Genomic DNA, 26,977 nt, shown 5'->3' on the forward strand with positions numbered 1-26,977 from the left:
AATTCTGTTCATAGAATCTTCTGTTTTACATTGGCTTCTTTACTTTTTGCTGTTTTCAGTTCAAATTTAACTGACAGAGCTGTCATTGTATTTGAGGCCACTCTGTTCCTTTAAACTTGAGCACTCAACAAGCACATTTTTGTTGGTCCTATGTCTAGACAGTGTCCTCAAAGTCTTACAATGACTTATATAATATAAAAAAAAACTTATAATTATAAAAATATTTATTTAATAAAAATGAATTGTCGTGTTGACATCATTGACACCAAAAAGCACTGTAGCCAAAACAAAATGCACCATTTTTTAAATCTGAACATGAATGCATGGTAGACTCGATCTTGGCAGCCTATAGTCACTAAAAATAACAGCATATGGTTTTGGAACAGTGATTGTAAATAAATAGATATAATTTTCATTTTAAAACAATTAAAACATGCTTGAAACAATGAACTGAAGAAAAAAGCAATTATTATTCACATTAAGCTGTTTTTGCAGGCCTCACTGAACCTGATAGCAAAGAGTGAAAGAGCATGAGAGATAGCAGTTGAGTTTCACTCTACTTCTTGGCTGCACTCCTAACAGAGGGTTATCAGTGAGAGGAACAAGAGAAGTGTCTCCCTCCGTCTATTGCTTTATCACTAATTAACGCAGGCCCGTTCCTCCTGATGAGCTCAGTGTGAAGCGTATGGTTGGTCGCTGCATAATTAGTGGGGTTTTCAGATTCTGCCTTTGATTCTCACAGTCAGAGATGTTGATCCCACCTCACTTCCTCAGCGGGGGCGGGCGATTGTGCTGCCGCAGCAATTGGGGTCCCTTACATGGGGTGCTGAAAAACTGTAAATTGCTCTTCGGGGCTTTTTGTTACCCAGCATGAAATGCACCTCTCAAAACAGATAAATAAATCAAGCTCCAGGTCAGAGACAGTTTTTCAAAAGCAGAGTCATCAAAAATGATAAAATTTACCATCCCATCAGTTCTCTCCCATTAAGAAATGAATAAATGATGTTAAAATCACTGTATAACATGCTTGAGGTTTTTATTGTGATTATACTGACACGCTTATATACCTGTTTTATGTTTTATTGTATTTGGGGAAAAAAAAAATAATAATAATAATATTCCTGTGATGTCAAATCTGAATTTTCATAATTTTCATAGTAATTTTATTACTCCAGTCTTCAGTGTCACATGATCCTTCAGAAATCAATCTAATATGCTGATTTGGTGCTCAATAAATATTTATTATTATTATCAATGCCAAAAACACTTGTGCTGCTTAATATGGTAACACTTTAGTGAAAACATTCACTATTAACTACGACGTTTCCCCTCAAAACTCCTAATTACTACTTATTAATAGTTAGTAAGATATTTATTAAGTTTAGGTATTGGATAGGATTAAGAATGTAGAATAAGATCATGCAGAATAAGGCATTAATATGTGTTTAATATATACTAATAAACAGCCAATATTCTAGTAATATGCATGCTAATAAGCAACTAGTTAAAAGATCCTAAAATAAAGTGTAACCCTTAATATTTGTGTAAACAGTGATACATTATTTTATTATTTGATGAAAAGAAAGTTCAAAAGGACAGCATTTATTTGAAACAGAAATCTTTTGTAATATTATAAATGTCTTTAAAGTCACCTTTAAGCATTTTATTGTATCCTTTCTGGATAAAAGTATTAATTTCTTTAAACAAAAAAAAAAAGTGCTTTAATAAAGAAAGTCTTAGTAATAAAGATGTTAGAATCCTAAAATATCTTTGTATTTCCAAAAGCACATCACCACATATAAAAGCATCCCGCTGTTACTAAAGTTCCTTGGATTAAAAGGACATACCCTTTGCCGTGTCAGTCACACTGGATTAAATAGTTGTGTATTTAGGAATCAATGGGCTTGGCATTTTCAATTTATGTTCAGAGGTGCTTTGATTGGATAATGTGTGGAAACTCACTTTGTAATTCTGAATCAATAATAGGAGAAATTGACTTATTTTGGTCAAGGGGCCACTGGGGTTTCCTGTCCATTTCCATGAACCACTGCATGTGGTGTTTAACAGCCTGCTGGGGAGTTTCTCAAATGCTGACATTGTTAAAGTGTTAAAGTGGCTAATAGATGTGACATCATGATATCCTTATACTGCAAACTTTATTCTTTCTCAGCCCAGATGACGACACTTTGATAAAGATCTGTGGCGTTCTCCTTACAGATGAGCGTGGAGAAACTTTTGAGGGATTGACTCCTCATTACCATTGGCTGTGATGGTATCACACAAGCACACTAAAACATTAAGGGCTAGATGTTCACACTTCCTCTGTTTTAACCTGCGAGTTAATTACATCTTTCCTTCAGGGTAGCATCGTTAGAAGATATGAGACTCATTAAAATGAAAAAATGATTTAATAATGTTAACACATTATACAGATGTGAACTTACTGTTGGGACAGGGCTGGTAAACGAAGACGTCCATGCCAATGCTCTTTATGTTTACTGGAATATGTTAACCTGTTTCTGTGAAATCCATATGTGTTCACATGGCGTTGCACTTATTAGAGTAAGCAAACAAACAAGCTACGCTCACAAGGATGGAAATCTCGTCTTCGTTGTAACATGGTGTCTTTTGAAAAACACTACAAGTGCGAAAAAACCATTGCTATTTTAAGGCTGTATTTCTAACACAGCTGTTTGTGTGAAGTGGTTGTTTCTCTAAAGATTCATGTCCAGCTGAGGCAGGTGTGTGTATGGTTTAATATGACTGGGAAAAAACAACAGGAAAATATATGCTCTGCTAAGACGTCACTAAAGGAACTCATGATTTCTGTGTCTAATCCAAACCACTATGTAATATGGAATATATAAAGAATATTCAGGATTCAATACAAGTTAAGCACAGTCAGCAGATCCCACAATATCAAACTTGAGCTGTTTTTGGAGCTTGATTAAATGCTTTGTTTATGAGGAGGAGGATGTTTTAAGCTATGAAACGTGCAGGATGTTTTAATGTTACAAAGACCTCTCATATGTCAAAAGATCAAAATTGGCAAATTGGATTTCTCATGTCATGACCCCTTTAAGCTATAAAATTTAAAATTATGTTTTCTTTTTTTGTTTAGTTGCATAAGGCGTATCAAATTATATAGAACTTTACACAGAAACACTTCTACCTTAAGTACCTCATTGTAACCCAAATTTGTTTTTTTTGTTGTTGTTTTTTTTTAAGAAAATGAAATGCTGCAAATGCTGTTGATTAAGCTTAACTTTCAGTGAACCCAGAATATTCCTTTAAATGCAAACTGAGACACGTCTCCATTCAAATGCTAATATGTGAGTGGCCATGCATGCAACTGTTTCTCACATGCCGTACCCCATTCTTTACGCATGATTATATTTAATTTTGTGTAATTATTCCAGAGCTTACACTATTTTTCATCCCATAATCCCTTTACCTTATTCACTTGCTGGCTGTTTGGAAAGATAGTATAACTATAAAGAAGTTAACAAAATATATCCCCAGCTTCCACAGAGCCTTTGCAGGGTGTGGTCATCACATTAGGTGGTCCACATCAGAAGGACCAAGATAGTCTCTGAGTGGAGATATGGCACATCCTGGCTTAAAATGACATTTGTTGCTTGATTGCACATGAGTCCAGTTTGTTATCTAAAGCCTAAAACTGCCAGGGCAAAAGACCGGAAAATGCTGGAGAGCCCATGTAAGGGTATTAGACTCAGTTCTAGTCTGGTTGACAGAGCCTGGGAGGACCATTCACAAACTTTAAGCCGATCATAGCCCGGTTGGGACAAAATACATGTCCCAGGCTTTTAAATGGTATCTTTCTCTCCCCATCTTGTTTACAGGCATTCATACACATGCATATATAAGAGTGATTGGCAACTAAAATGTATATGTTGTGTATTGAAAATAACGTGGTATTTATGAAATGGTGAAGTTAGGTATTTCATTGACCACATTTAGTTTGCACCGATTATGTCATGCCTGGCCTTATTTACTTTCTTTATACACTTTCCTGGTCTTATTGTGAACAATTAATCGTTGCACAGAGCCAATTTTTTTTTTTTCTTCTTCAAATTTTTATTTCCTCTAATCTTAAACTAGCCCAAGTTGGTTTGCTAGTCTGACCTGGTCTCCAAGCCTGTTCAGGCTGGTCTGCTGGCTTGTTTTAGATGGGTTTTAAGCACATTTTAGGCTGGGAGAACAGCTAGACCAGCAGAAGACCAGCTGAGGACCAGCTTGACAGGCTTAAACTAGCTAAGACCAGCAAACCAGTTTAAGCTTCGATCCAGCAGAAATACTGAGAACTTTCCACAATCTAATCTATACCCAATGGATAAATTCAAGTCCAATCCTACTTTTTTAATCATTAAATAAAGCATTAGGTTTATAGAATTGCAAAACAAGGTGCAAATAACTGTTTTGGAATGCTGTAATTAGCAGATCCCAACCACCTGAGATCTGAAAATGTGTTAATGTCATGAGGCATGAATCATGTATAAATATGTTGTATGGATTTGACAAAAGTCCAATTATTCCATAAATAACTCTCCCAAATAGGAAATCAATACGGTATTGAATAGCTAACAAAGGAGCAACTACATTTTCTTAATTACACGGCTTGGGGGAAATAACCAATAAGATCAGTGAAAGGTTAACTTGGGTACAAATTCTTAATCAAATATGAAGTAGTGAAGTGTCTTTGGATGTGTACGTGTTTATATACACAGGTCTGTCGGTATGTGTGTGTGTGTATGTGTATGTTAGTGAAAGAAAGAACTTTGTATCAAGAGTCATATTAGGTGACAAACACTTTGATGTCATGTTTACATTTCTTCACTGTGAGCACCTGCTCCCTAGGAGACGTATGTCAACATAAGTTTAATGCCTCAAATTGCTCATTGTGGGAATCTAAACATAGGCCTACAATGAGGGGGAAAGTGTTCTTGTCTTATCATACCAAGTCTCATTTATTCTTATTCTATTTAGTTTCAGGGCTTAATTGGCAATGCTAATAAAGCCAGAAATAAACAGGACACTGAATACTTTTTTTTTTGATGATTAGAATATATTTTGGCCAGGCAAAACAGACACTGTCTGAAAAAGGCGTAGATGTATAATGGGTTTTTTTTTCTTCATTTTTCTCCTGTTTTTGTTCTTTTTCACTGATCATTCTCAGAGTAGAGGAAAAATATTGGCAATATTTAGACCCCAATATACATATCCTGTCACCACCACTACCCGCACCCAATTAACCTGTTATGTGCAAGAGGAGACTTGCTTTCTGTGATTTGCTCTCTGCGTATGCATGGCATTTCAGCGGTGTTGGGCAGTAGCATCGTTAAAAGTAGTGACGTTATTAGTTTAATTTCTCAATAGCGTGGTGGTAGTTTCGCTGTTTTCTGAATCAAACAGCTTTTCAGTAGCTAAGCTGTTTTGATGATCGGTAGCGTTCACAACACAAGCTACATTTTCCCAAGCATTTCTGAAGCTCAAGCTCAAATCAGAAATACAACTGCTAAGGATCACTGATCCTGGATCAGTGACCCCACCATCATACACGGACTGTATATGAAACCATGTCAGTTGCCAGATGGCCGGTAACATTTTTATGAATTCTGACATTGCAATGTTGTGAGAAAATGAACATGAACAAGGCTCTGTACAGTTGTAAGCTTTTCCACTGTAAATATTTAAGTGCTAGAACACACGAAAGGGAATTTGTTACTCACTCGCTATGCGGTATCCGAAGTGCGCGCCCTGAAAGCAGCATCTCAGACAGCACGCAAATACTAAGTTGAACTCTCTTTAATGCCTTCCTGTGCTTGACCAGACAAATTCACACTAAATTATGTCAAAAAAACTAACGAGTATCCTAAGTAAACAGTCAAAAAATGCATGATCCATGCGTGCATTTGGTCTTAAAGTGACAGCATCCTAATAATCCTGCTGCTGTGTTGTCTGTGTTTAATGTTAACCAAACAACAAAGGGAGAAGAAAAAAAAAAAAAAAAAAAAATCACATACAGATGAACATACACACACACTCGACACCTGGTTTTGTTAATATGTTGATCACATGTTTTGAATAAACAATTGAACTGAACAATTATGCCTGTTAGACTGACAGTTTTATTGATCACTGAGATAGCATTGACTTGGAATTAATTGGTTCAATAAGTGTTACTTAAAAATAGCTTAGATGTAGAACATTACTTTTGTCATGTTGCTGTAGCTTAGCTTGCTACATTTCCTAGGGGGGTAGCTTCAGTGTAGTGAAGCTTCATTTAATGTAGAGTAACTGCTAGCTTAGCTCACTATATTTTCCAAGCAGCTTGCCCAACAATGCATTTCATGTCGTATAATGAGAGTGCGAATACATGTTATTTAACTCAACCAGGCTGTGTTTTGTGCCTGTGGGGTTTCTGCACCTCTTTCTCTCTGTTTAAATTTAGTGTGCCCATGACACACCAGATGAGGCGCTGTGTCTATGCACTTTTCACAACCTGTTTCACAATCTGTCTGCTTCACTAACACACACCCACACACTGACACACTACTCATCTTTGAGGTTTGCAGATATTAATTTTACTTTTTCTACTCGAATATCACATTGTTTTATCTTTGCCAAATGCGTAGGAACAACCAAAAAAAAATTTAATGTGTGTTTAGATCATTAAACTATGTAGTTCATTACGCATTCCTGACACATATTCATTTTGTACTGTTCACTGAAGGATGCAGTGAGTTTTGTCTTGTAATGTTACTTAATTTAGATGATATATAGTCTTCATTTTTTGTATTGTAATTGCCTGTGTAGAATTTACAGTGCAGGCTACAAATAGCCAGGAATAATTAGGATTTAGCTCTGATAAAGTGTTCAAATTACATTATAGTTCATTTAAATACTGTCAAAATTTACAAATGAATGCAGTTATAATGAATGCCACTTTTTTGATTGAATCTATTATTACTTATGTCCTTGTTTGTATTGCTGAATCACCATATTATGCAAACCTGCCCTCTAGAGGTCAAACGTTGGCATGCGCATCCTACAATTTACAGTAAGTCCAGACCAGATGTAATGTGCAGAAGTTACTACGACTGCAACACTAAAATGCATCAACTTGCAAACAGCCATGTCACATTTAAATGTGACTGTGAAACTGCATATTTACATAAACAATCAAACAAACACATGCACACTTAGTCACACTGCAGGACATTTATGAAAGTGTCTCCACATGCATCATGTGTGAGTGCTTGTTTTCGCTGATGCACACAGGCAGACACCACTGTGACTTGACTGGCAGTGAGATATTTCACACAATGCTGAGTATGCTGAGCCAAAAAAACATCCCCAAACGAGAGAAGAGTAATGACACTGCCAGGGCTTCTAAAGTCAACATGAAATGTCGTTCGCAGCACATTTTATAAATCGGACATTTTCAGTACAAACAGGATATTCAATGCGAAATATTTGAGGGTGGGGTTTGATTATGTCCGACAGGTGTTTGTTACCAGGTAGATGGAGAGGAGGGGTTAAAAATAAAATTTCAGCCGAGGAGTAAATTTGTTTCAAAGAATTGCAAGTTATTATATTTTGAAGTTCAACAGAAGTTCCACCAAGTTCATTAGAAAGCAGGGTTGCCTTTAAAATCAAGGCTTTTTGTGAAGGTCTCTGAATAATTTCTGACAAAAGGCAACAGGTAAGAGTGACAGAGAGTAAGAGTAACAGAGAGAGTCCAACATCAAGGCTACAAGTTTAAAAGAAACGGTGTTTCACATACAAGAAGTTGCACGTTTCATTGTCATCTGGATATAGTGTTTAGTCTCAGATGAAGCAGGCTTCTCTTTAGGAGGTGATCAAACCAAAATAAATGTACATAGAGTCTAGAAATCACTGGTTTTTGTCTTGTGTCTGTATACTGTATGTGTAGGTGCTCAACAAATGATTAATGTAGGTGTATAATTGATTAAAGTTATAAGGGAGATTGTGTTAGGAAAAAATAAAACCAAACTTTTTTATGTTCAAGGCTGAATCAGATAAGCAAGTTGTTTTGCTGTAGACATAAATTCTTTCAAACATAAAAATAATTTATGCTGCTGTCCACTTTGAAAATAAGACCTTTTCATTTAAGTTAATTAAATTATTTGTGTAGTCTATGGTCTTTGTTCTCTAAATAATTATCTATTAATGTTTATAATTTTGCATTTAATAAATATATATTTAACAATTACTCTGAATAACAGTTATAAATGGGTATAAAATACTTCCATCAATGAGCGTAGGATTTGTGAAAAAGATTGGAAAAAAAAAAAAAAAACCTTTAGGAAAACTGCAAAACCACAAAGAAATGTAATAGTGAGAAAGCACAAATTTTCAAAAGTACTGAACCAACTGAGAAAGAAAAACAGCAGGACACCCATAGGGCTGTGAATTCATGTGCACACAATAAAGAATCAATCCATGCACATACAATCCCACAAGCAAGAGCTGAGGCAGTTCTTTTATTTGTGCATGGATACACCAATCTTCAGTTAGTTCTCTATGTGCGGTACAAACAAATTCATATCATGTCCATTGAGTAGTGTCTCCTGCTTTTCTTGAAGAATGTTGTGTATTTAATCTTACAAGGTACTAACCAGTCTTGGTTAATCTTTGGTTAAGTAACCAGTTTAGACATTTTGTATTATTACTATTAATATTCCATATTCTTTATAGCTTCTATTTAATATAATATGTCGAGACATCTTTGTTCATTTACTAACCTTTCATCTTTCTCTTTCTTTCAGAGCCATGACAGTATGGTGGACTATTTAAATCGAGTCATGCTGCACACAGCCGTGTCTTGCTGGCAGCCTTTGCTGGGGCTGGCCCTGGTGGCCGTGTTCGTGGGCTCCACCCAGGCCTGCCCCTCCCGCTGCGAGTGCTCCGCCCAGAGCCGCTCTGTAATCTGTCACCGCAAACGCTACACTGCCATCCCTGATGGAGTCCCAATCGAGACACGAATCCTTGATCTCAGCAAGAATCGCATTCAGGCCGTCAACCCCGATGACTTTGCTGCCTATCCACACATAGAAGAATTGGACCTGAGTGGAAACATCATTGCCTACGTTGAGCCCGGAGCCTTTAACTCGCTCTACAGCCTCCACTCACTGAGCTTAAAGAGCAACCGCATCAAGCTGCTCTCTCTAGGCGTCTTCTCCGGCCTCTCCAACCTGACGAACCTGGATATCAGTGACAACAAAGTTGTCATTCTGGTGGACTATATGTTCCAGGACCTGCGCAACCTCAGGTCATTGGAAGTTGGAGACAATGAGCTGGTTTACATCTCCCATCGGGCCTTCAGTGGACTGTTGTCACTGGAAAGCCTGACACTGGAGCGCTGTAACTTGACGGTGGTGCCCACAGATGCCCTGTCCCACCTACACAACCTGGTGAGCCTACATATGCGCTACCTCAGTATCAGCACTCTACACCCCTACTCCTTCAAGAAGCTATTTCACCTCCGACACCTAGAGATCGACAACTGGCCTTCATTGGATGTGTTCCCAGCTAATTCTCTGCATGGCCTCAACCTCACCACGCTTTCCGTTACCAATACCAACCTGTCTGTTTTCCCCTACCAGGCTCTTCGCCACTTGCCATACCTCACGCACCTTAACCTCTCCTACAGTCGTATCCGGACAGTGGACGGTGGCCTGCTTCAGGACCTGGTGCGATTGCGTGAGCTGAGGTTGGCCGCATCTCAACTGCTGTCCATTGAACCCTACGCTTTCCAGGGTATACGCTCGCTCCGATTGCTAAATGTCTCCCACAACCGTCTTGATACCCTGGAGAGGGGTGTATTCCATGCTCCTGAGGCTCTAGAGGTGCTGTTGATCAATGACAACCCTCTGGTGTGTGACTGCCGACTCATGTGGTTGCTGCAAAGGCGCCATTCCATTTCTTTCGGTGACACGCAGCCTGAGTGCAGCAATCCGGAGGGCATCCACGGACGCCCCTTCAAGGAGTTCAAAGAGACCCTGCTGTCCTACTACGTGACCTGTACCAAGCCGAAGATCCGTGAAAATCGGACTCAGATGGTGTCGGTGGAGGAGGGACAGTCGGCCCGTTTACACTGCAATGCAGAGGGGACCCCGCGGCCCACTATTTCCTGGGTCACCCCACGCCGGAGACACCTGACCAACAGGAGCCACGGCAGGGTGACGGTCCACAACAACGGCTCATTGGATATCAAGGCAGCGGAAGTTCAGGATGATGGTGTGTATATGTGTGTGGCCTCTAACACAGCGGGCAATGACACTCTTATGGTATCACTGGCAGTGAAAAGTCTGGGCTCGCTGTATGCCAACAGGACCCAGCATTACACGGATACAAGCAATGCCACTGCCAATGGTACCAACCTCCCTAATGTGACCTTTGGCCTTGACCTAAAGACTATCTTAGTTTCTACAGCCATGGGCTGTTTCACATTCCTAGGAGTGGTTCTCTTCTGCTTCCTGCTCCTGTTTGTGTGGAGTCGAGGAAAAGGCAAACATAAAAACAACATTGATATAGAGTACGTGCCACGCTCAAAGTCCAATGGGACCTCCGCTGAGGAGGCGGACCAGGTTGCTGGGCCGCGGCGCTTTAACATGAAAATGATTTAAAACATTTAAGTAATACCAGTCGGAATTTACACAGATCATTGTTTGACAAATGGTACCTGGAACAGGACTTGTTCAGAACGATGCCAGGAAACTCAACAGTCCCTAAGATTCAATCCAGGTTTTGGTTCAGCTTGGACTTCACTGGATACGCAAAGGGAATATTATGTGTCAATAATGAAACATTTTCAATTTGTATGAAGCCCTCTTGGCAAGAGGTGATGTTCACCAACACTCCAACATAAATTGTGTACAGAACCAATTTGTAAAATTCAAGTATTACTCTTATTTGCTGAGGCTCGCACATGCTTTCACACTGCGACCAACAGATGATCGGGAATCTGTTCTCTCCCTCATTATCCTGCATATATGTACGTAATGCTCAGTTATGTATGTGTATGTTAACATGTATAAACACTTTCTTTTATTGCACAAAATGCAATGACCGCCAAAATTCACATTTCCCATGATTCAAAGGAACTACTGTATGACCAAGCCATCATCTCGCTACTCAAACTGTTTGAGGATGGAGGACAAAGGGCTTATGCGGGTGTGAAATGTTACTCAGAGGAACGTGTATGCCGTTTGTCTACCCCAAGTTATTCTCCTGATATGAAAAATATTATATTTGTTTATAATCTGGAAAAAAAGAAGAGATTATTTATTAACAAAAGCCTTTAAGTTCAAACTCAATAATACAAGGTGAAAGTTTTCAAATGGTTTAAATTCATGTATTTTGTTCCTTTGATTTTGCTGTAAGTATACACATTAATTAACATGCCATTTTTAGTTGTGCTCGTCCATTTCCGTGACTCTAACCCCTTATCTGGTACAAAATACAAAATGTCTCCATTTCAAGTCGAGCTACCATTATTTTAATTTTAATTTTAATTTTTTTTCCCTAGTAAGAAATTCTGACTTTGTTGTGGTAGTTTCTCATTTTGTTGTTGAATCATTTAGATTGTAAACAGTTCAAAGTAAAAGAAAAAAATACATGTATGTGGAATAAAGAATATTGATTTGTATTCTGATGTCGCATTTAGACTAATCTAATTGCATATATTATAGATTTAAATTGGTATTATTGCACACTGCTAAGTACAGTGTTTCTTTGGATATGGTATATTTTATATACTTTGAAAGACAATTTAATTACATATAATTTAAGTGGTTTAACATATAACTCTGCTGTCCAAACATTGTTAGGTAAGCTGAGGTCGAACTAAAGAAACTGGTTGAGTCAGAGAAAATATACAGTGGGTACGGAAAGTATTCAGACCCCCTTAAATTTTTTACTCTTTGTTATATTGCAGCCATTTGCTAAAATCATTTAAGTTCATTTTTTTCCTCATTAATGTACACACAGCACCCCATATTGACAGAAAAACACAGAATTGTTGACATTTTTGCAGATTTATTAAAAAAGAAAAACTGAAATATCACATGGTCCTAAGTATTCAGACCCTTTGCTCAGTATTTAGTAGAAGCACCCTTTTGATCTAATACAGCCATGAGTCTTTTTGGGAAAGATGCAACAAGTTTTTCACACCTGGATTTGGGGATCCTCTGCCATTCCTCCTTGCAGATCCTCTCCAGTTCTGTCAGGTTGGATGGTAAACGTTGGTGGACAGCCATTTTTAGGTCTCTCCAGAGATGCTTAATTGGGTTTAAGTCAGGGCTCTGGCTGGGCCATTCAAGAACAGTCACGGAGTTGTTGTGAAGCCACTCCTTCGTTATTTTAGCTGTGTGCTTAGGGTCATTGTCTTGTTGGAAGGTAAACCTTCGGCCCAGTCTGAGGTCCTGAGCACTCTGGAGAAGGTTTTCGTCCAGGATATCCCTGTACTTGGCCGCATTCATCTTTCCCTCGATTGCAACCAGTCGTCCTGTCCCTGCAGCTGAAAAACACCCACACAGCATGATGCTGCCACCACCATGCTTCACTGTTGGGACTGTATTGGACAGGTGATGAGCAGTGCCTGGTTTTCTCCACACATACCGCTTAGAATTAAGGCCAAAAAGTTCTATCTTGGTCTCATCAGACCAGAGAATCTTATTTCTCACCATCTTGGAGTCCTCCATGCGGGCTTTCATGTGTCTTGCACCGAGGAGAGGCTTCCGTCGGGCCACTCTGCCATAAAGCCCCGACTGGTAGAGGGCTGCAGTGATGGTTGACTTTCTACAACTTTCTCCCATCTCCCGACTGCATCTCTGGAGCTCAGCCACAGTGATCTTTGGGTTCTTCTTTACCTCTCTCACCAAGGCTCTTCTCCCCCGATAGCTCAGTTTGGCCGGACGGCCAGCTCTAGGAAGGGTTCTGGTCGTCCCAAACGTCTTCCATTTAAGGATTATGGAGGCCACCGTGCTCTTAGGAACCTTAAGTGCAGCAGAATTTTTTTTGTAACCTTGGCCAGATCTGTGCCTTGCCACAATTCTGTCTCTGAGCTCTTCAGGCAGTTCCTTTGACCTCATGATTCTCATTTGCTCTGCCATGCACTGTGAGCTGTAAGGTCTTATATAGACAGGTGTGTGGCTTTCCTAATCAAGTCCGATCAGTATAATCAAACACAGCTGGACTCAAATGAAGGTGTAGAACCATCTCAAGGATGATCAGAAGAAATGGACAGCACCTGAGTTAAATATATGAGTGTCACAGCAAAGGGTCTGAATACTTAGGACCATGTGATATTTCAGTTTTTCTTTTTTAATAAATCTGCAAAAATGTCAACAATTCTGTGTTTTTCTGTCAATATGGGGTGCTGTGTGTACATTAATGAGGAAAAAAAATGAACTTAAATGATTTTAGCAAATGGCTGCAATATAACAAAGAGTGAAAAATGTAAGGGGGTCTGAATACTTTCCGTACCCACTGTATGTAAGAATAAGATGAGACCAAATACTGTTGAACTAAGATACTTTGCATCTTAGTTTTATCTCCACAGTAGGAAGCACATGTTATCTAGAGAAAAATCTCTAGAAAAAAGCTGTTAACCCTGTGACATGAGGGAAATGAATAGGCAAGATACATCCATCATGTCACATCTATCCTACATCCATCATGCCGATGAACAATGTGTTGAGAAACACACTCACCATGAAAAATCACAGTGGATGATAGCACTAATTATACAAATTGACAAGGGAGATATGTTTTTATTGCTTCCAAATTGTTAGTTAGAACTTTTTGTCCTCTTTTTTCCCCTAGTCCTACTCTAAAGAAAGTCAGAACACAAACATATGAAGTTACCAGAACAAGTAGTGTCTTGGTGTCTTGAACAAGGTTCATAAGGCTGTACACTTACCATAAAGCCACCCGTCAAAGCAGATTTCCCACTGCTGCCCAGGGAAACCTAATTTGAGACCCTGGTCTGTTTTGTAACTGTATTGATTTCCCAAAAGGCACTATGGGGTTACTGGCCAACATTAGGAATATTCTAATTTCTCTAATCTCAGTCAAGCCCAAAGGACCATATGCAAAAACTGTTTCATTGGCTCTTTTTGCTCCTTTTGGTCTGTGTTATTGCAGTCCCTCTGGACAGAAAGAAGGACACTCACACTATTGCCTGAGAAAACGAAAATTAGGTTGACTACGGTTAATGGGTCAGATGCTGCCATTTTCAACTCAAGGGGATTAGAAAATCTACTCCACAAAAACACGCACACAACAGCACTCACAGACATTAAATTAATCATCCCTGACCTAATAAGTCCCTACAAAGTCCTTTCTCAAACTCTACATGTCAAACTCGAACTTTAAAACAAAATATTATGTATTGCTAAATATTATGGTTTCATGTTCAGCATGGCAAATCCCCTAAAAACATCCCACCTGCTGTATTCTTTGTGCCTGCTGTCACAGTATGTCTTATCTTTTGTAATAATGTCAGCGTAATGATTGTCTTGATATTCCTGATGGCAATTTGCAGGTCTCTTAAACCTTTAAAGTGATTTCGACTTTCAGCCAACTAAATTTTCCACCATTTTGAATCTTGAGAACGCACACATTTTTTTAACTACATCTTTTATCAGGTATTCACCAAATTTGGTACATACCATCTTCAAACTAGACTGGTCAAAAGCTTTTTGATATATCAAACCATTCACGCTACACATCAACCAAACAGGAAATTAATTCTCCCACTATAATCCGCAAAGCTGTATAGCTATAGCTATAGTGTGAGCATGCATAGCGTGTTTTTTGTTGATAAACATCAGCCATAAAGGTGAGCAGGCTGTTTGACATGTCTTATGTCAGTTTGACACGTCAATCGCATATGATAAATCAATATATATATATATATATATATATATATAGGAAACTTAAATTATATTTAATACAATCGCATCAGATTTGTAAGTAGAAATTGCTGTACTTAGATTTATTCATTACCTAGATAAAAAAGCTAAAGATATTTTGCTTAATATTATACCATTTAAATGTACTCAAAATATATGCGTGAAGAGCTTGATCATTCTAAACCTTCTTTGACGTTTGTTAATTTTATTAATCATTTGAGGTTCCAGCAAATAGTTTCCACAACTAATTCTGATAAAATAAAAAAATGTCTATTTTGTATCTTCTGTCGGTTTAAACAATTTGGCTCTTTGTTAAAAAAAAAGCACATACATCAGCTTGTTCATTAGAGAGCAAATTTAATTAGAGAAACCCTGTAGGGCTGTGACTGAGGTACTGTGAAATATCTTCAAGGGTGTCATACAGAAAAACATTTTGCTTGACTGAGTTTTATTTATGAGGTCTATAACTGTGTTCCAAAAGACCTCTGAGGCACCACTGACAATCTGAAGATAACTGAATTATGATTTGTTTATGCATAATGTGTAGTATACGGATTCTGCGTGAATCAGGTGAATTAAGATTTCATGTTATTATGATAAATCCATGGAATGCATGGAGCTGCTGAAAGAGGATGTTTTTCAGGTATGTAATATACAGTTCAGGAAATATTGTAGTCATTCCTTTGAGTAGTAGAGTTTGAAGAGGTGAAAATATTTTACATAGTTTGTTTGATAGGCCACAGAGCTAAACAATGAACAAATGAGCAGGTTCTTTTAACTAAATCTAAAACATAAAGCACAGCCAGTGTAGTCTATTTCCCGATCAAATGACTCATAATCTGGTTCGTTTCACTGAAATAAAAACAAACAGTACAGCACAACCATGTTTGTCCAACTCCAGAATGAATAATATCAGCTGACCACTGTAGTTCGATTCTCTAACGAATTACACTTTTTAGTGAATCAAACACAAATCTAAATTATCAGTATTGATAATGACTGGTTGTTTAATTGGCAACGTGTATAGTTGAAGATAACATTATGTTATCTTGTCATTTGACAACAGAATTGCACTTTTCAGAGTATTTATTCCTTTGAAGTACAAGAAAATCATTAATAGAACCATAAGGAACCTGAACTATTAAATTCTTCAGAATTCCCATCAAATCATCTTTCTGGATACTTTTTTCACTACGGGGCCATTTACACAACACTGTTTTCAACTAAAAACAGAAAACTTCATGCGCTTTGGCCGTTCATTTACACAACAACAGCCTGAAAACGCAAACTTTTGAAAATGGGTTTCAAAGGGGAAGTTTTTGAAAAAGATACCATTATCATCTCCGTGTAAACTGCAAAAACTTAGTAAGGTGTTTTCTGTTATGTTCGAGACTTCTGATTTATTAGCCGTTATAGGGAAATATACAATATTGTGCACAGACACGTAGTTTAGTCTTTCACGTAGTCTGCTGGCTTGCATAATACATTTTTTGTCGTTTTTCGCAGATCCGTGTGAACAGGGATAGTTGATGGCGTTGTCATCTGTACAAAGAAAAAAAATTTTCTGTTTTTAGTACATTGTTGTCTTGTAAAAGTATCCTAAATATTTGAGAATATTTGCTCTTAGCCAGACTGTAGTACATTCACCTCTGCCCATAGAGATCAATGCTCCATATGAGAGTTTTATTAAGTCTAGTCACTTGCCCTTTAATTGGGCAGAAGTCTGTTTACCTTAGTTTCCCTATTAGAGTTTCCTCAAAATCCATTTTTGTGAAGACCTACTTAGGAGACTCCCGACACTGCCATCAGTTTTTCTACTAAACAAACCTAGGTAAAATAAAAGTTGTGCTATGTTTAACTTGATAAAAGTTACAGCAAAACTTTTAACCTGCTGTATTCTGTCGTAAGGAAAGTGGGTCGCCTCAGTGAAAGAGAAGTGTCAACAGTGACTGTTATCCAATCTTCAATCTGCTAGTTATCAACAAAAGCACAATACCCACATCAATCATACTACTGCCAGACATTCCTCTCCAATTACTTTCTCTTCAAGGGCATTGTCTTTTTAAGCCTGATTCTGAGAGATCTGATTACATTCTTATCAAATGATCTGACAATTGATTTAGATGCTCAGATATTGCAAGAGCGGGGTTAAAAGGAACGATATTGACTAAGGAGATTCTCAGCTGTGGATGGAAAAACAACAAAAATCAAGATGTCAACGGATGTACTGAGGCATAAGAGGAAGGGCGCCGGGGGTTGATGCGTGTGACAAGAAAAGGAGGACGGTCACACATCAAACTCCACACCAATTTGGTCGGAGCCACATTTCTGCATTTCAATCTGTGTGAAACACTTTCGTCCAGCTGTTATATAAAATGGCAATTTGCCTATTGTGCCACTCAAATGTCAGATCTGAAATGCAATTTTACAGCACTTCATGCTAAAGGGCCATTTTGAAAAGGTACTACTTATTGGTTTTATTCAAACCAACACAACTTTCCAAAGGAGTAAAGTTCTGAATGTGCACACATACTCACTTATATATGTTTTACAGGCACATTCATGCTGCCGATAGCCGATTGGATGGTTCGAGTCATGTGATGCAGTTCCAACGTGTTTATTCAATCTGTCTTTATTTGGACCTGTCAGGAGGAGTAATCGCACCACTGAGAACTCAAACCAAGCAACACAAATTGCTCTACAACTTGTTACACACGCTTGCCTGTCAGCCTTCAAGGTCTCCAAAGACAATTCAATTCAACCAGACATGTGAATTTGCTGTTATTTAAATAAAAGAGAAGCCGAGAACGTGTTCTTCAGTGGCACGTATTTCCTCACACCCAGTTCTGGAATTTGTTCAATTTTTCCCCCTCCACCACACACAGAAGTGTGCATCAGTCACATTAAGATTCAAACAAGAACCTCTTTCCGGTTTTATAGTAAAAGCATTTTTTTTCCCCCACTCTGTCGCAGTGGCTAAGTGCAGGCTTGAGGGCTCAGGAAATGTGATGCACCTTGATAACTAGTAGCAACTCATTCTGCAACCAGTAGACCTTTAATCTAATCCAAGGCAGAAGAGAGGCAGGGATGTACCTCACTGCCTCACAGGTTTACTGCACTGATTATGTTAGGAGTTAGGCTATCAGCGCCTAATTCTATTTTGTTTCACATAAATCCTCATTCAAATAATGAACAGCAAATGCATAGCGCAATATGGTGTGCTATTAGACAGTGATGTATTGTATAGAGACGCATATGTCTTTTTAAAAAAGACAAATACTTGCGCTATAATAAAGTAAGTGTGGAAGGTGATAGTTAAGGTAATTTCTTAAGTGCAGTGCTTTTAGGCACAAAATGAATGGCTACTAGAACTGAAGCAGATGGGTTTGCTTCTGAGAATAGCTTTTTCTTTGTTATTTGTAAACTGTTTTTTATTACCAAACTTTTTTTCATGTGAGACATAAATTATCAAAAAAGTTCTTAACTTGTGGGCTGCAACTTAAAAAAGGTCACAGAGAAAACTAAATGCAAAGAATAAAATGATACACTGCCCGGCCAAAAGAAGAAAAAAAAAAGTTTGGATTTTAATAGGCAAATACTTAAAAATCTATGAATGGATCATTATTACATTGATTGTTATGTTTCTAGCATGTTATACGTTTGGCAACGGTTCTTTTAACCTTTAAAGATGGAGTGTGTAGCTTTTCATTTCTTAAACAACCATGTAGGAAGACACATCATGGCCATATTCCAGGATGACAATGTCAAGATTCATCAGGGTTAAAATTGTGAAAGAACGGTTCAGAGAGCATGAAGAATCATTTTCACACATGAATTGGCACCTGAGTCCAGACCTTCACTTCATTGAAAGTTTTTGGGATGTGCTGCAGTAGACTTTACAGAGTGCTCACCTCTTGCATTGTCAATACAAGATCTTGACCAAAAATTGATGCACCTCTTGATGGACATACATCACAACATTTATTTCCATCAAGAGGTGCATCAATTTTTGGTCAAGATCTTGTATTGAGAATGCAAGAGGTGAGCACTCTGTAAAGTCTCCTCCAGCACATCCTTAAAACTTACAATGAGGTTAAGGTCAGTGCCAATTCATGTGTGAAAATGATTCTTCATGCTCACTCCCAACAATTCTTTCACAATTTGAGTCTGATGAATCTTGACATTGTCATCCTGGAATATGGCCATGATACATCTTAATACATGGTTGCTTAAGAAATTAAAAGCTACACACTCCATCTTTTAGGGTTAAAAGAACCGTTAACATGCTAGAAAAATAATAATCGCTGTAATAATGATCCATCCATAGACTCTGATGTATTTATTTTTGCATAATAATCATAAGTTCAATATTACAAATCATTTTGTTCACGTTTGTAATTATATATATATATATATATATACATAAAATAATGTCCTGGGTCTTGATGTCCAATACAAAAAAACAACTGAGAATCACTGTGTAAAATAATACAAAAAAATCAAATCAACTAAAACTACTCAGCCTTTGAGAATAAATCAAATATGTTCAGCTGAACCAACTAAGACATTTCTTTTCAGCTAATTATATATATATATATTATTCTGAAATCATTGACGACATTGAATATTTGCAAGCTTTAATTCTCACACCTGTTCCATGACCTGCAGCGAGAAGCGTGCTTACCACCCTTTATATGAAGAAAATCCATTTCAAAGGGAGCATCTGTGACAGGAAGACAGAGATTTTAGTGTGTGAGGTAACATAGTTGAGGAGGAGGGCAAGGCCACAGAGAACACAATCCCTACAACATCAAAAAGAATAACAGATGAGAAATGTAGCTCAATGTCTTAGTAGTCTAGGTTAGAAGGGTATGAACTAAACATCTTAGATGTGATTAAAGAGAAGTTTAGACAGCTAAAAGAAAGAATCCAGTTGTATGTTATTACTGAGATGAAAAATATAACCTTTACAAATCTGTCATAAAGCCAGTCTTTCAAATGTGTTTGTAGAAAGTTAACATTTCATTTGAAGTCAGTAAAGCATGTATATTTATTCATATTGAGAGGGCCCTGAAATGGGAAAAGCTTTTTAAAAAAATAAGATATTCAAGTGTATTCAGTCAGTTTTAATAAACAGGCAAGAAAAGAAAGTTTATTGAGTCCAACATATGTGGTGTGAAATCTGATGCATGATGCACTCAGATGAGATTTTCGTGAGAACTCATTTCTCAACATCACACCTCAACGCCTAACACATCTACTGACTAAAACACTTAACCCTGAGCAAAATGAAAGCCACTTTAAGCCACTTGCCACACTTCCAAGAGTGGTTCCACTGCAAAATTCTGTAAATGTGACTTTTATTGACAAAAAGGACCACAGTCTGACATTAACCAGTCAAAAAACAAGACATGTAAAAAAAATTATTCCATCAATAATGTTTGTGGCAAATCAGCGGCTTTTTGTTCTCCTCGTTTTTTTCCGTCTCTCTCTCTCACTTCTATTTCATGTTCATTGCTGGCTATAGATGGAAGAAGAACGCCTGCAGGGCACATATTAGTAATTCATAAACACAGGAACTAAATTTGACACTCAGTATTCTAGTAAAAGGAGGACAGGGGCTGCTTATGTAACTGGGTTAAATGAGACCTAGCAAGTACAACTGGTTGGGTGGGTATAGGGAGGGAGATTTCCATGGATTTCTAGACCCTCTTGAGTGCAGCTGTATATAAACACCATATACAGTATATGAAATCTTTTAGTGAATGATTCAGTGACTCACTTAGAAAGAGAGTCACTTGATTGATTCCTGAATTGAATCACTGTTTGCATTAATTCATTGAATTATTGATTGAGCGACTCGCTTATAAAAGTATTCACTTATCTCCACCTACTATGTAACTTACCGAAAGAGTCACTGAAAAATCTACACCACTAATACAAAGACTGACAGAAAGACTTCTATAAACATTAGAGAAAAGACCCACCAATTTTTTTAAATGCACTTCATCAACATGCAGCAACAGACTAGTGCAGTCACAATATCAGAGACCTTCCACTTGACAAGACTCACAAGTGGTCACAGAAGACGCATTTGCGATGCATGTGTGTAAACAACAATCTGTCTTTCCAGACCAATTGTGATCACCCAAGATGGATGTTAACACCAGGTGTAAACAGGGCCTGCAGGTGATGAAAAGTGACACTGACAGCTCTAAAATATGCATGTGTGCAGATCTGAGCAGATCCCGCAGGTGCCATTAACACAGTACAAACCATTAGTTTTACAAAGTCATGTGAAACTACAATTTAAATTTAAAGCTAATGACATCAAGAATGAAAGAAATCTATTTTCGGAAATGTATGGAAACTTCCATCTAGAATCCACTTACAGATAATTTCCTTTTGTTTAAATAGAAGCACAAACGAGATTACAAGGGTAAGTTCATAAATGTTGTTTGTCTGTTTGCATGTTGTTCATGAATATTTTATAGTAAAGATCTGCAGTAACATGCCTCTAAAGTAGTGTTTTAGCATGTGAACATTTAAAATGGTCCAACGTTCAGAGAGAACAATATGCTTGTATATCAAGAAACTATGAGCAAGTGCATTTAACACATGCAAACACATATTATTAATAAATATGTATCTGAGTATTTTCCTTTAAAACCATGAAATAGATTCATTAAATCAATGCAATGTTGCACATTGTTTTGACATTCAGCTTTTTCTGTGACACTGCATCTGGGTAAGCTTCCATGAAATTAAATGCAATTGCTTTTGAATGCACACATAACAATGAGACATTCAGCCATTAAAAAATTATGTTTTGCATTTGTTAATTCACTGTCTATATTTCAATTATGTGCTTGGCAACAACATTGGTCAAAACCCCCCAGTGAACTAAGCAAAATGTAATGCATGCAATCCCAATTTTTTTTAGATCAACCACAAGGTTGTAAAAACATTTAATGCTGAATATATGTAGCATGTGCTTATGTCAAGTAGCATATGAATAAAACAAGTTATGTGCTTGAACAATTGAAGGCAGGAAGAAAACCATCTAACATGGAGGGTCTGGCATGAAAACGTCCTTGGTGTTCCACTTGCAGGTCAGCAGTGGGAGCAGTTAAGCACCTTGCAGTTCAATTTGTGGTGTCTTGCATCACTTATGAAGATCCAGCCCAAAGGGTCAAGTGCCCTAGAGGTAAGGAGGAATGAGGAGTAAAGTATAGGCCTATGCATAAGTAATGAGAAAGCCAAAGCAGTCAGTTAATGTGGAGACTCAGACAGCCCTGTAGGGGACCTCTGGCTGGTCTAGCTAAAGAAATAATAAACAGGCAGGAAGATCTCACACATAGATGCAGGACTGAGTAGCCATGTAAATTTGTGTATACTTTAGAGTATGTGATTCAAGGGTTGCACTTTGTGGAAATTAAAAATGTATTTTTTATTTTCTGGCAAGGTGCTCTATGCTACATCAAGGGGACAATGTTTATCTGGTTGGCAAGATGGGATTGCTAAAGATGTGTTCGAAGTGGCATACTATCATACTTCTCTTACTATTTCTGCAGTATCCAGTATGTATACTGTATGTAGTATGCAAATTTTGTGCATGCATGGAATACCCGGATGACCTACTATATGTGCCAGAATCTGCTAAATACTACTCAAGTACACTGAAATCAGTATGGAAGCTGTGTTTGGAATGGCACACTAAAGGCAGGAACACACCAAGCCGACGCCGACGAACTAGTGGCGACGATAGCAGACTGTGGGGTTGGCTCGTGTCGGCAGCGTCTGGGTCCAAAGTTGCCGACACACCAAACCGACGCTTGACAGCCGACGGCCAAGTAGCACGTCTGTTCTGCGCCTGCGTAAGAAATGCTTTACCAGCAGGTGGCAGTAGCTGAAGAGCCAATCAGAATGATCAGATGGCCCGACGGACCGATGAGCTCCGACGCCAATTCAATATGTCGAATCGGCCGAAAAAAACGCAGACGAGGACCAACTTCAGCTGACAGTGCGGAACACACTGAGAAAACTTAGTCTGCAACTTAAACTGCAGTATGCAATGTGTATATTGTGAATAGTATGTGAATTTTCTGTATGCATGAAAGCTGTATGCTGAAATCTGATGTATGCATCTGAGGACACTACATGGGATACCGCTTCCCACAATGCAATGTGCTCCACGTGACGTTTTATCTTTGAGAAGAGCGGCATGGGTGAACTGGAGGCGGGGAATAATTATAAATGTTACACTTTTATAAGTACACATATACATGTTAACTAGAGACAAAAGTGTCCCAAAATGTAAAAAAAAAAATTGTAATGGTTTATGATCTATGCGCCAAGTGTGTCCGTAGTAGTTCATGGCCATATGTTAGGATATTGGAACAGGACACTGATATCCAAAACGATTACAGGCCTTTTTTTTTTTTTTTTCTGCTAACAAAATATAGCCTATTTACCTAATGGCATAATCTACAATAAATCTATTTTATTTGAATTATTTGTGATGTTTTGGAAAACCCAACTATAATGAATTATTTTTACCTCTGTGTATAATTTAAGTATTCTACACAGTATTCTACTATCCATTCTTGTTACCTGGACACTTAAAATTAGCTAACCTAGTGAATTTGATTTATGGTAGGCTAATTTTACTTTTAACTTGAGTCAAACCAGTTAATTTACGTCACCACATTAAGCACAAAATCTAATCAACTGATTTTATGTGAAAGAATGTCACCAAATCAACTGGACTTTACAGAAATTTTATGGGTTAGATCAAGACCATTGGTGAGGACAGTCGAAAGGTAGGACATTTTCAGAATGGTTAGCACATTTATTTGTAAGGTAACAACCTGCACAGCTGCGCTGAATTAATGTTCAATGTTTGTCATGTGACAACACTGTAGCAAACAACTAAAACATTATTCATTACATATTGTATACTATATCACACACTATTCTTAGAAAAATAGTAGGCATTATGCACTGTATACTGGGCAGTAATCAGTGAGTAATAAGTTAGTGTGCCGTTTCTAACACAGCCTAAGAGATTTTTCCCTGTACAGACCTGTGGGTGTGTCTTGTGCACCTCAACTCATTCACCAATCAGAGTGGCAAATTACTGCAATTACTGCCAGCTGAATTGGTGTTGAGATAAGGGCTGCCTCCAAAAGCTTAGGGGCTGTTTACCCAATGCTGTTTTCAAACCTAAAGTGTTAACAGAGATTGTGTCAACTAGACCATCCCTTGTGAAGGCCTCATCAACACGACAGCCAGTGGCACAGATCCCCAACAAAAACCGTTACTATATCGGCGTGATGAATCCGATCTTCAACTAGATGGAACTGGATTAAATATTTTGACAGTTGCGATCCCAATCTGACTTATGACCTGTAATGCTGCCTGAATCATAATCATGCACTGTTCGTTGTTGGCCAGAGAAGAACTGGCCCCCCGACTGAGCCTGGTTTCTCCCAAGGTTTTTTCTCCATTTTGTCACCTGATGGAGTTTGGGTTCCTTGCCGCTGAGGCCTTTTGGCTTGCTTAGTTGGGGACACTTGATATTCAACAATGTTTTTGATCTGCCTGCATTGACACCATTGAATGCAAACTGAACTGAGCTGGACGATGACATCACTGTTTTCTTCAGAACCGATGTATAGATGAATTAACTAATATAAAATGTTTTTTTTACAAAGGAATGAATCAATACTGAATTTACTTAAGCTGGACAATGACACCATTTTCTTTTAGAGCTGCTGTGCAGCCAAAATTATTTGCCAGTTATCACTGTAACGCTGCTTTGCCATAATCTGCATTGTAAAAAGCGCTATATAAATAAAGGTGACTTGACTAAAAATGGAAAACTTTGTATGCATTTTGGTTGTTCTTTTACACGGCAGTGACGTTTTGGGGGCCTGAAAACTCAAACTTTTGAAAACGATACTGTTATCATCTCCGTGTTAACAAAAATGTGGATCTGTGAAACGGTGGTTCTGAGTTCTGAGTCTCCGGTTCATCCTGTGAGATATTAACAAATATGTACCGTTCTGAGTCTCCACTCATGAGAGACAAACAGATCAACAAGTTCTGGATCTCAGCTCTGTAAGGAATGAGACATTAACAGATACATTCGCCATTCTGAGTCTCCGGTTCATCCATTGAAACATTAACAGATATGTACTGTTCTGAGTCTCCCATCGGATGAGACATAACAGATATGCTGTTCTGATTTAAAGGCCTGTGAAGGTGAGACAGTAACAGATACACTATAATGCCGGGTTCAGACTACACAATATTTTTGTCGGTTACGATAGTCAGTGTGTCAAATTATATGATTTTGACAAGGAACATGTCAGACTACAGGTTGCTACCCAACCATTCATCGCTTGCCATCTTTAACGGCGTGCGTGCTGTCATTGAGGAGGCAGGACTATTGACTGACAGGTGGTGCCGTGAGTGTAAACAAACAATGGCTAGCAGCATGTTTTGCTCTGTCTTGTCATCAGAAAAGCCCAAAAGTGGACACATATCTGGATTGCATGGATATTTAGATTTCCTCCAAAGAGAACTAAGGTAACATATGTTTTATTTGCCTTTTTTCATTCTGTTGCAGAATGGAGTATTGTTGCCATAGCTTCACAAACATTTCCTCCATTGTAAAATTTTACCTAGCAGGAACGATACATTGTCTCTCTTTCGTTTCGGCATGCTTGAAAGCATGTAGGAAGGGCTTCCGCGTAGCATCTGGACGGGATCAAGATTATCAAACCAACTTTAACTTTTAAGAAAGCTTTTAGCCTCTTGAACTTTTCATGTGAATCACAAGTTGGCTCCGGCCCGTCTGCACCAAACTACCCCAATGTCAGGCTATATTGTCTTTAGTCTTGATTTAATCCTCTCGGGATGCTTTGATTAACAATGTATGTTATGTTACAATAAAATGCATTATTCTATTATTATCATCCTTTGGAGTAAAAACTACCAATTCTGACACATCATAAATCAGGCAAATTAGGTCATAAAAAGAGACAAAAGAAAGTTCCTCCCTCTCAAAATAAACCCTCGCCATTGGCCGGTTCATCCAAGGAGGCGTTTTGGCTTATTTGTCCTTAAAAGACAACATGCCAGGTCTATTGTCTCTCACCATCTCATGTACGTCTCTCATCGTATGGCGATCGGGCTTATCATCTCCTCTTCAAGACGACCACCTTTGGCAAGACCTACTTTCAAGCTACCTCGGTTCAAAACTTCCCGCAGAGACACGGAAGCCAACGAATGCCAGCCACAGACACACTGAATCTCCACACGTATCTATCTGAAACTCAGCACTCAAATTCATGTTACTATTGATCTTAGATGCGTTTATATAGTCAAATATATAGAAGTTTATATGCCCCTAATAAGGTGATGTGATTCTTTGCTGGCTCTCAAGGAACTGTTTGTAAGTTTGCCATTCTTTTGTCTTCTCTCTCTTTCTTACTTTACTTTTGTTATTCTATATATAGCCTATGTATACTTTGCGTATATTTAGTTGTATGTATTCATAGTTTCATGTATTAAATTCATTATATTCATGCTTGATTGTCTCTGTTGATGCTCATGAATGAACCCAAGTTCATTAAAAGTATAATGTAAACGTATAAGTAAAAGTTTGATTTCGCTAGCTATATGCTTTTGTAAGTACTAGGATAGGAGAATTTATATTTGATTTATAATTGATCATAACGCGTTATGATTTAATTGTACATATATTTCACCCATTCGAGCTGATTCGTTACACCAGAGAGACAAAAGTGGATTGACCAAGTTCTGAGTGTCTGGCCCAGAGAGGCAGAAGACACACAGAGATATTTGCAACAAGGTTAAGCTCAGAAGAGCAAACCTGCACTTCAAGGTACTGTAATTCCGTCTGCGTGTTCCAGATTGTTTAGGACCTTCTGCACCTACATCAGGGCCTCATCTGCATGTTCCAGATTTTAGGACCCTTTGGTGCT

At 38.1% G+C, this 26,977-nt stretch overlaps 1 protein-coding gene across 7 annotated transcripts in view; it reads left to right on the top strand.

Moving 5' to 3' along the window:
* Window positions 1–11,695, top strand: part of lingo2 (leucine rich repeat and Ig domain containing 2) — a 270,217-nt gene extending 258,522 nt beyond the window's left edge. For all 7 annotated transcript variants that reach the window (XM_051860034.1, XM_051860036.1, XM_051860039.1 and 4 more), the window contains one exon: window positions 8,814–11,695. In XM_051860034.1, the coding sequence (XP_051715994.1) occupies window positions 8,814–10,673 (1,860 nt within the window). In that variant the 3' untranslated portion in view covers window positions 10,674–11,695. The remainder of the gene's footprint in view (window positions 1–8,813) is intronic.
* Window positions 11,696–26,977: the final 15,282 nt, after the last annotated feature.

The sequence above is a fragment of the Ctenopharyngodon idella genome, chromosome 14 (genome assembly GCF_019924925.1).
Source record: "Ctenopharyngodon idella isolate HZGC_01 chromosome 14, HZGC01, whole genome shotgun sequence".
NCBI lineage: Eukaryota > Metazoa > Chordata > Actinopteri > Cypriniformes > Xenocyprididae > Ctenopharyngodon > Ctenopharyngodon idella.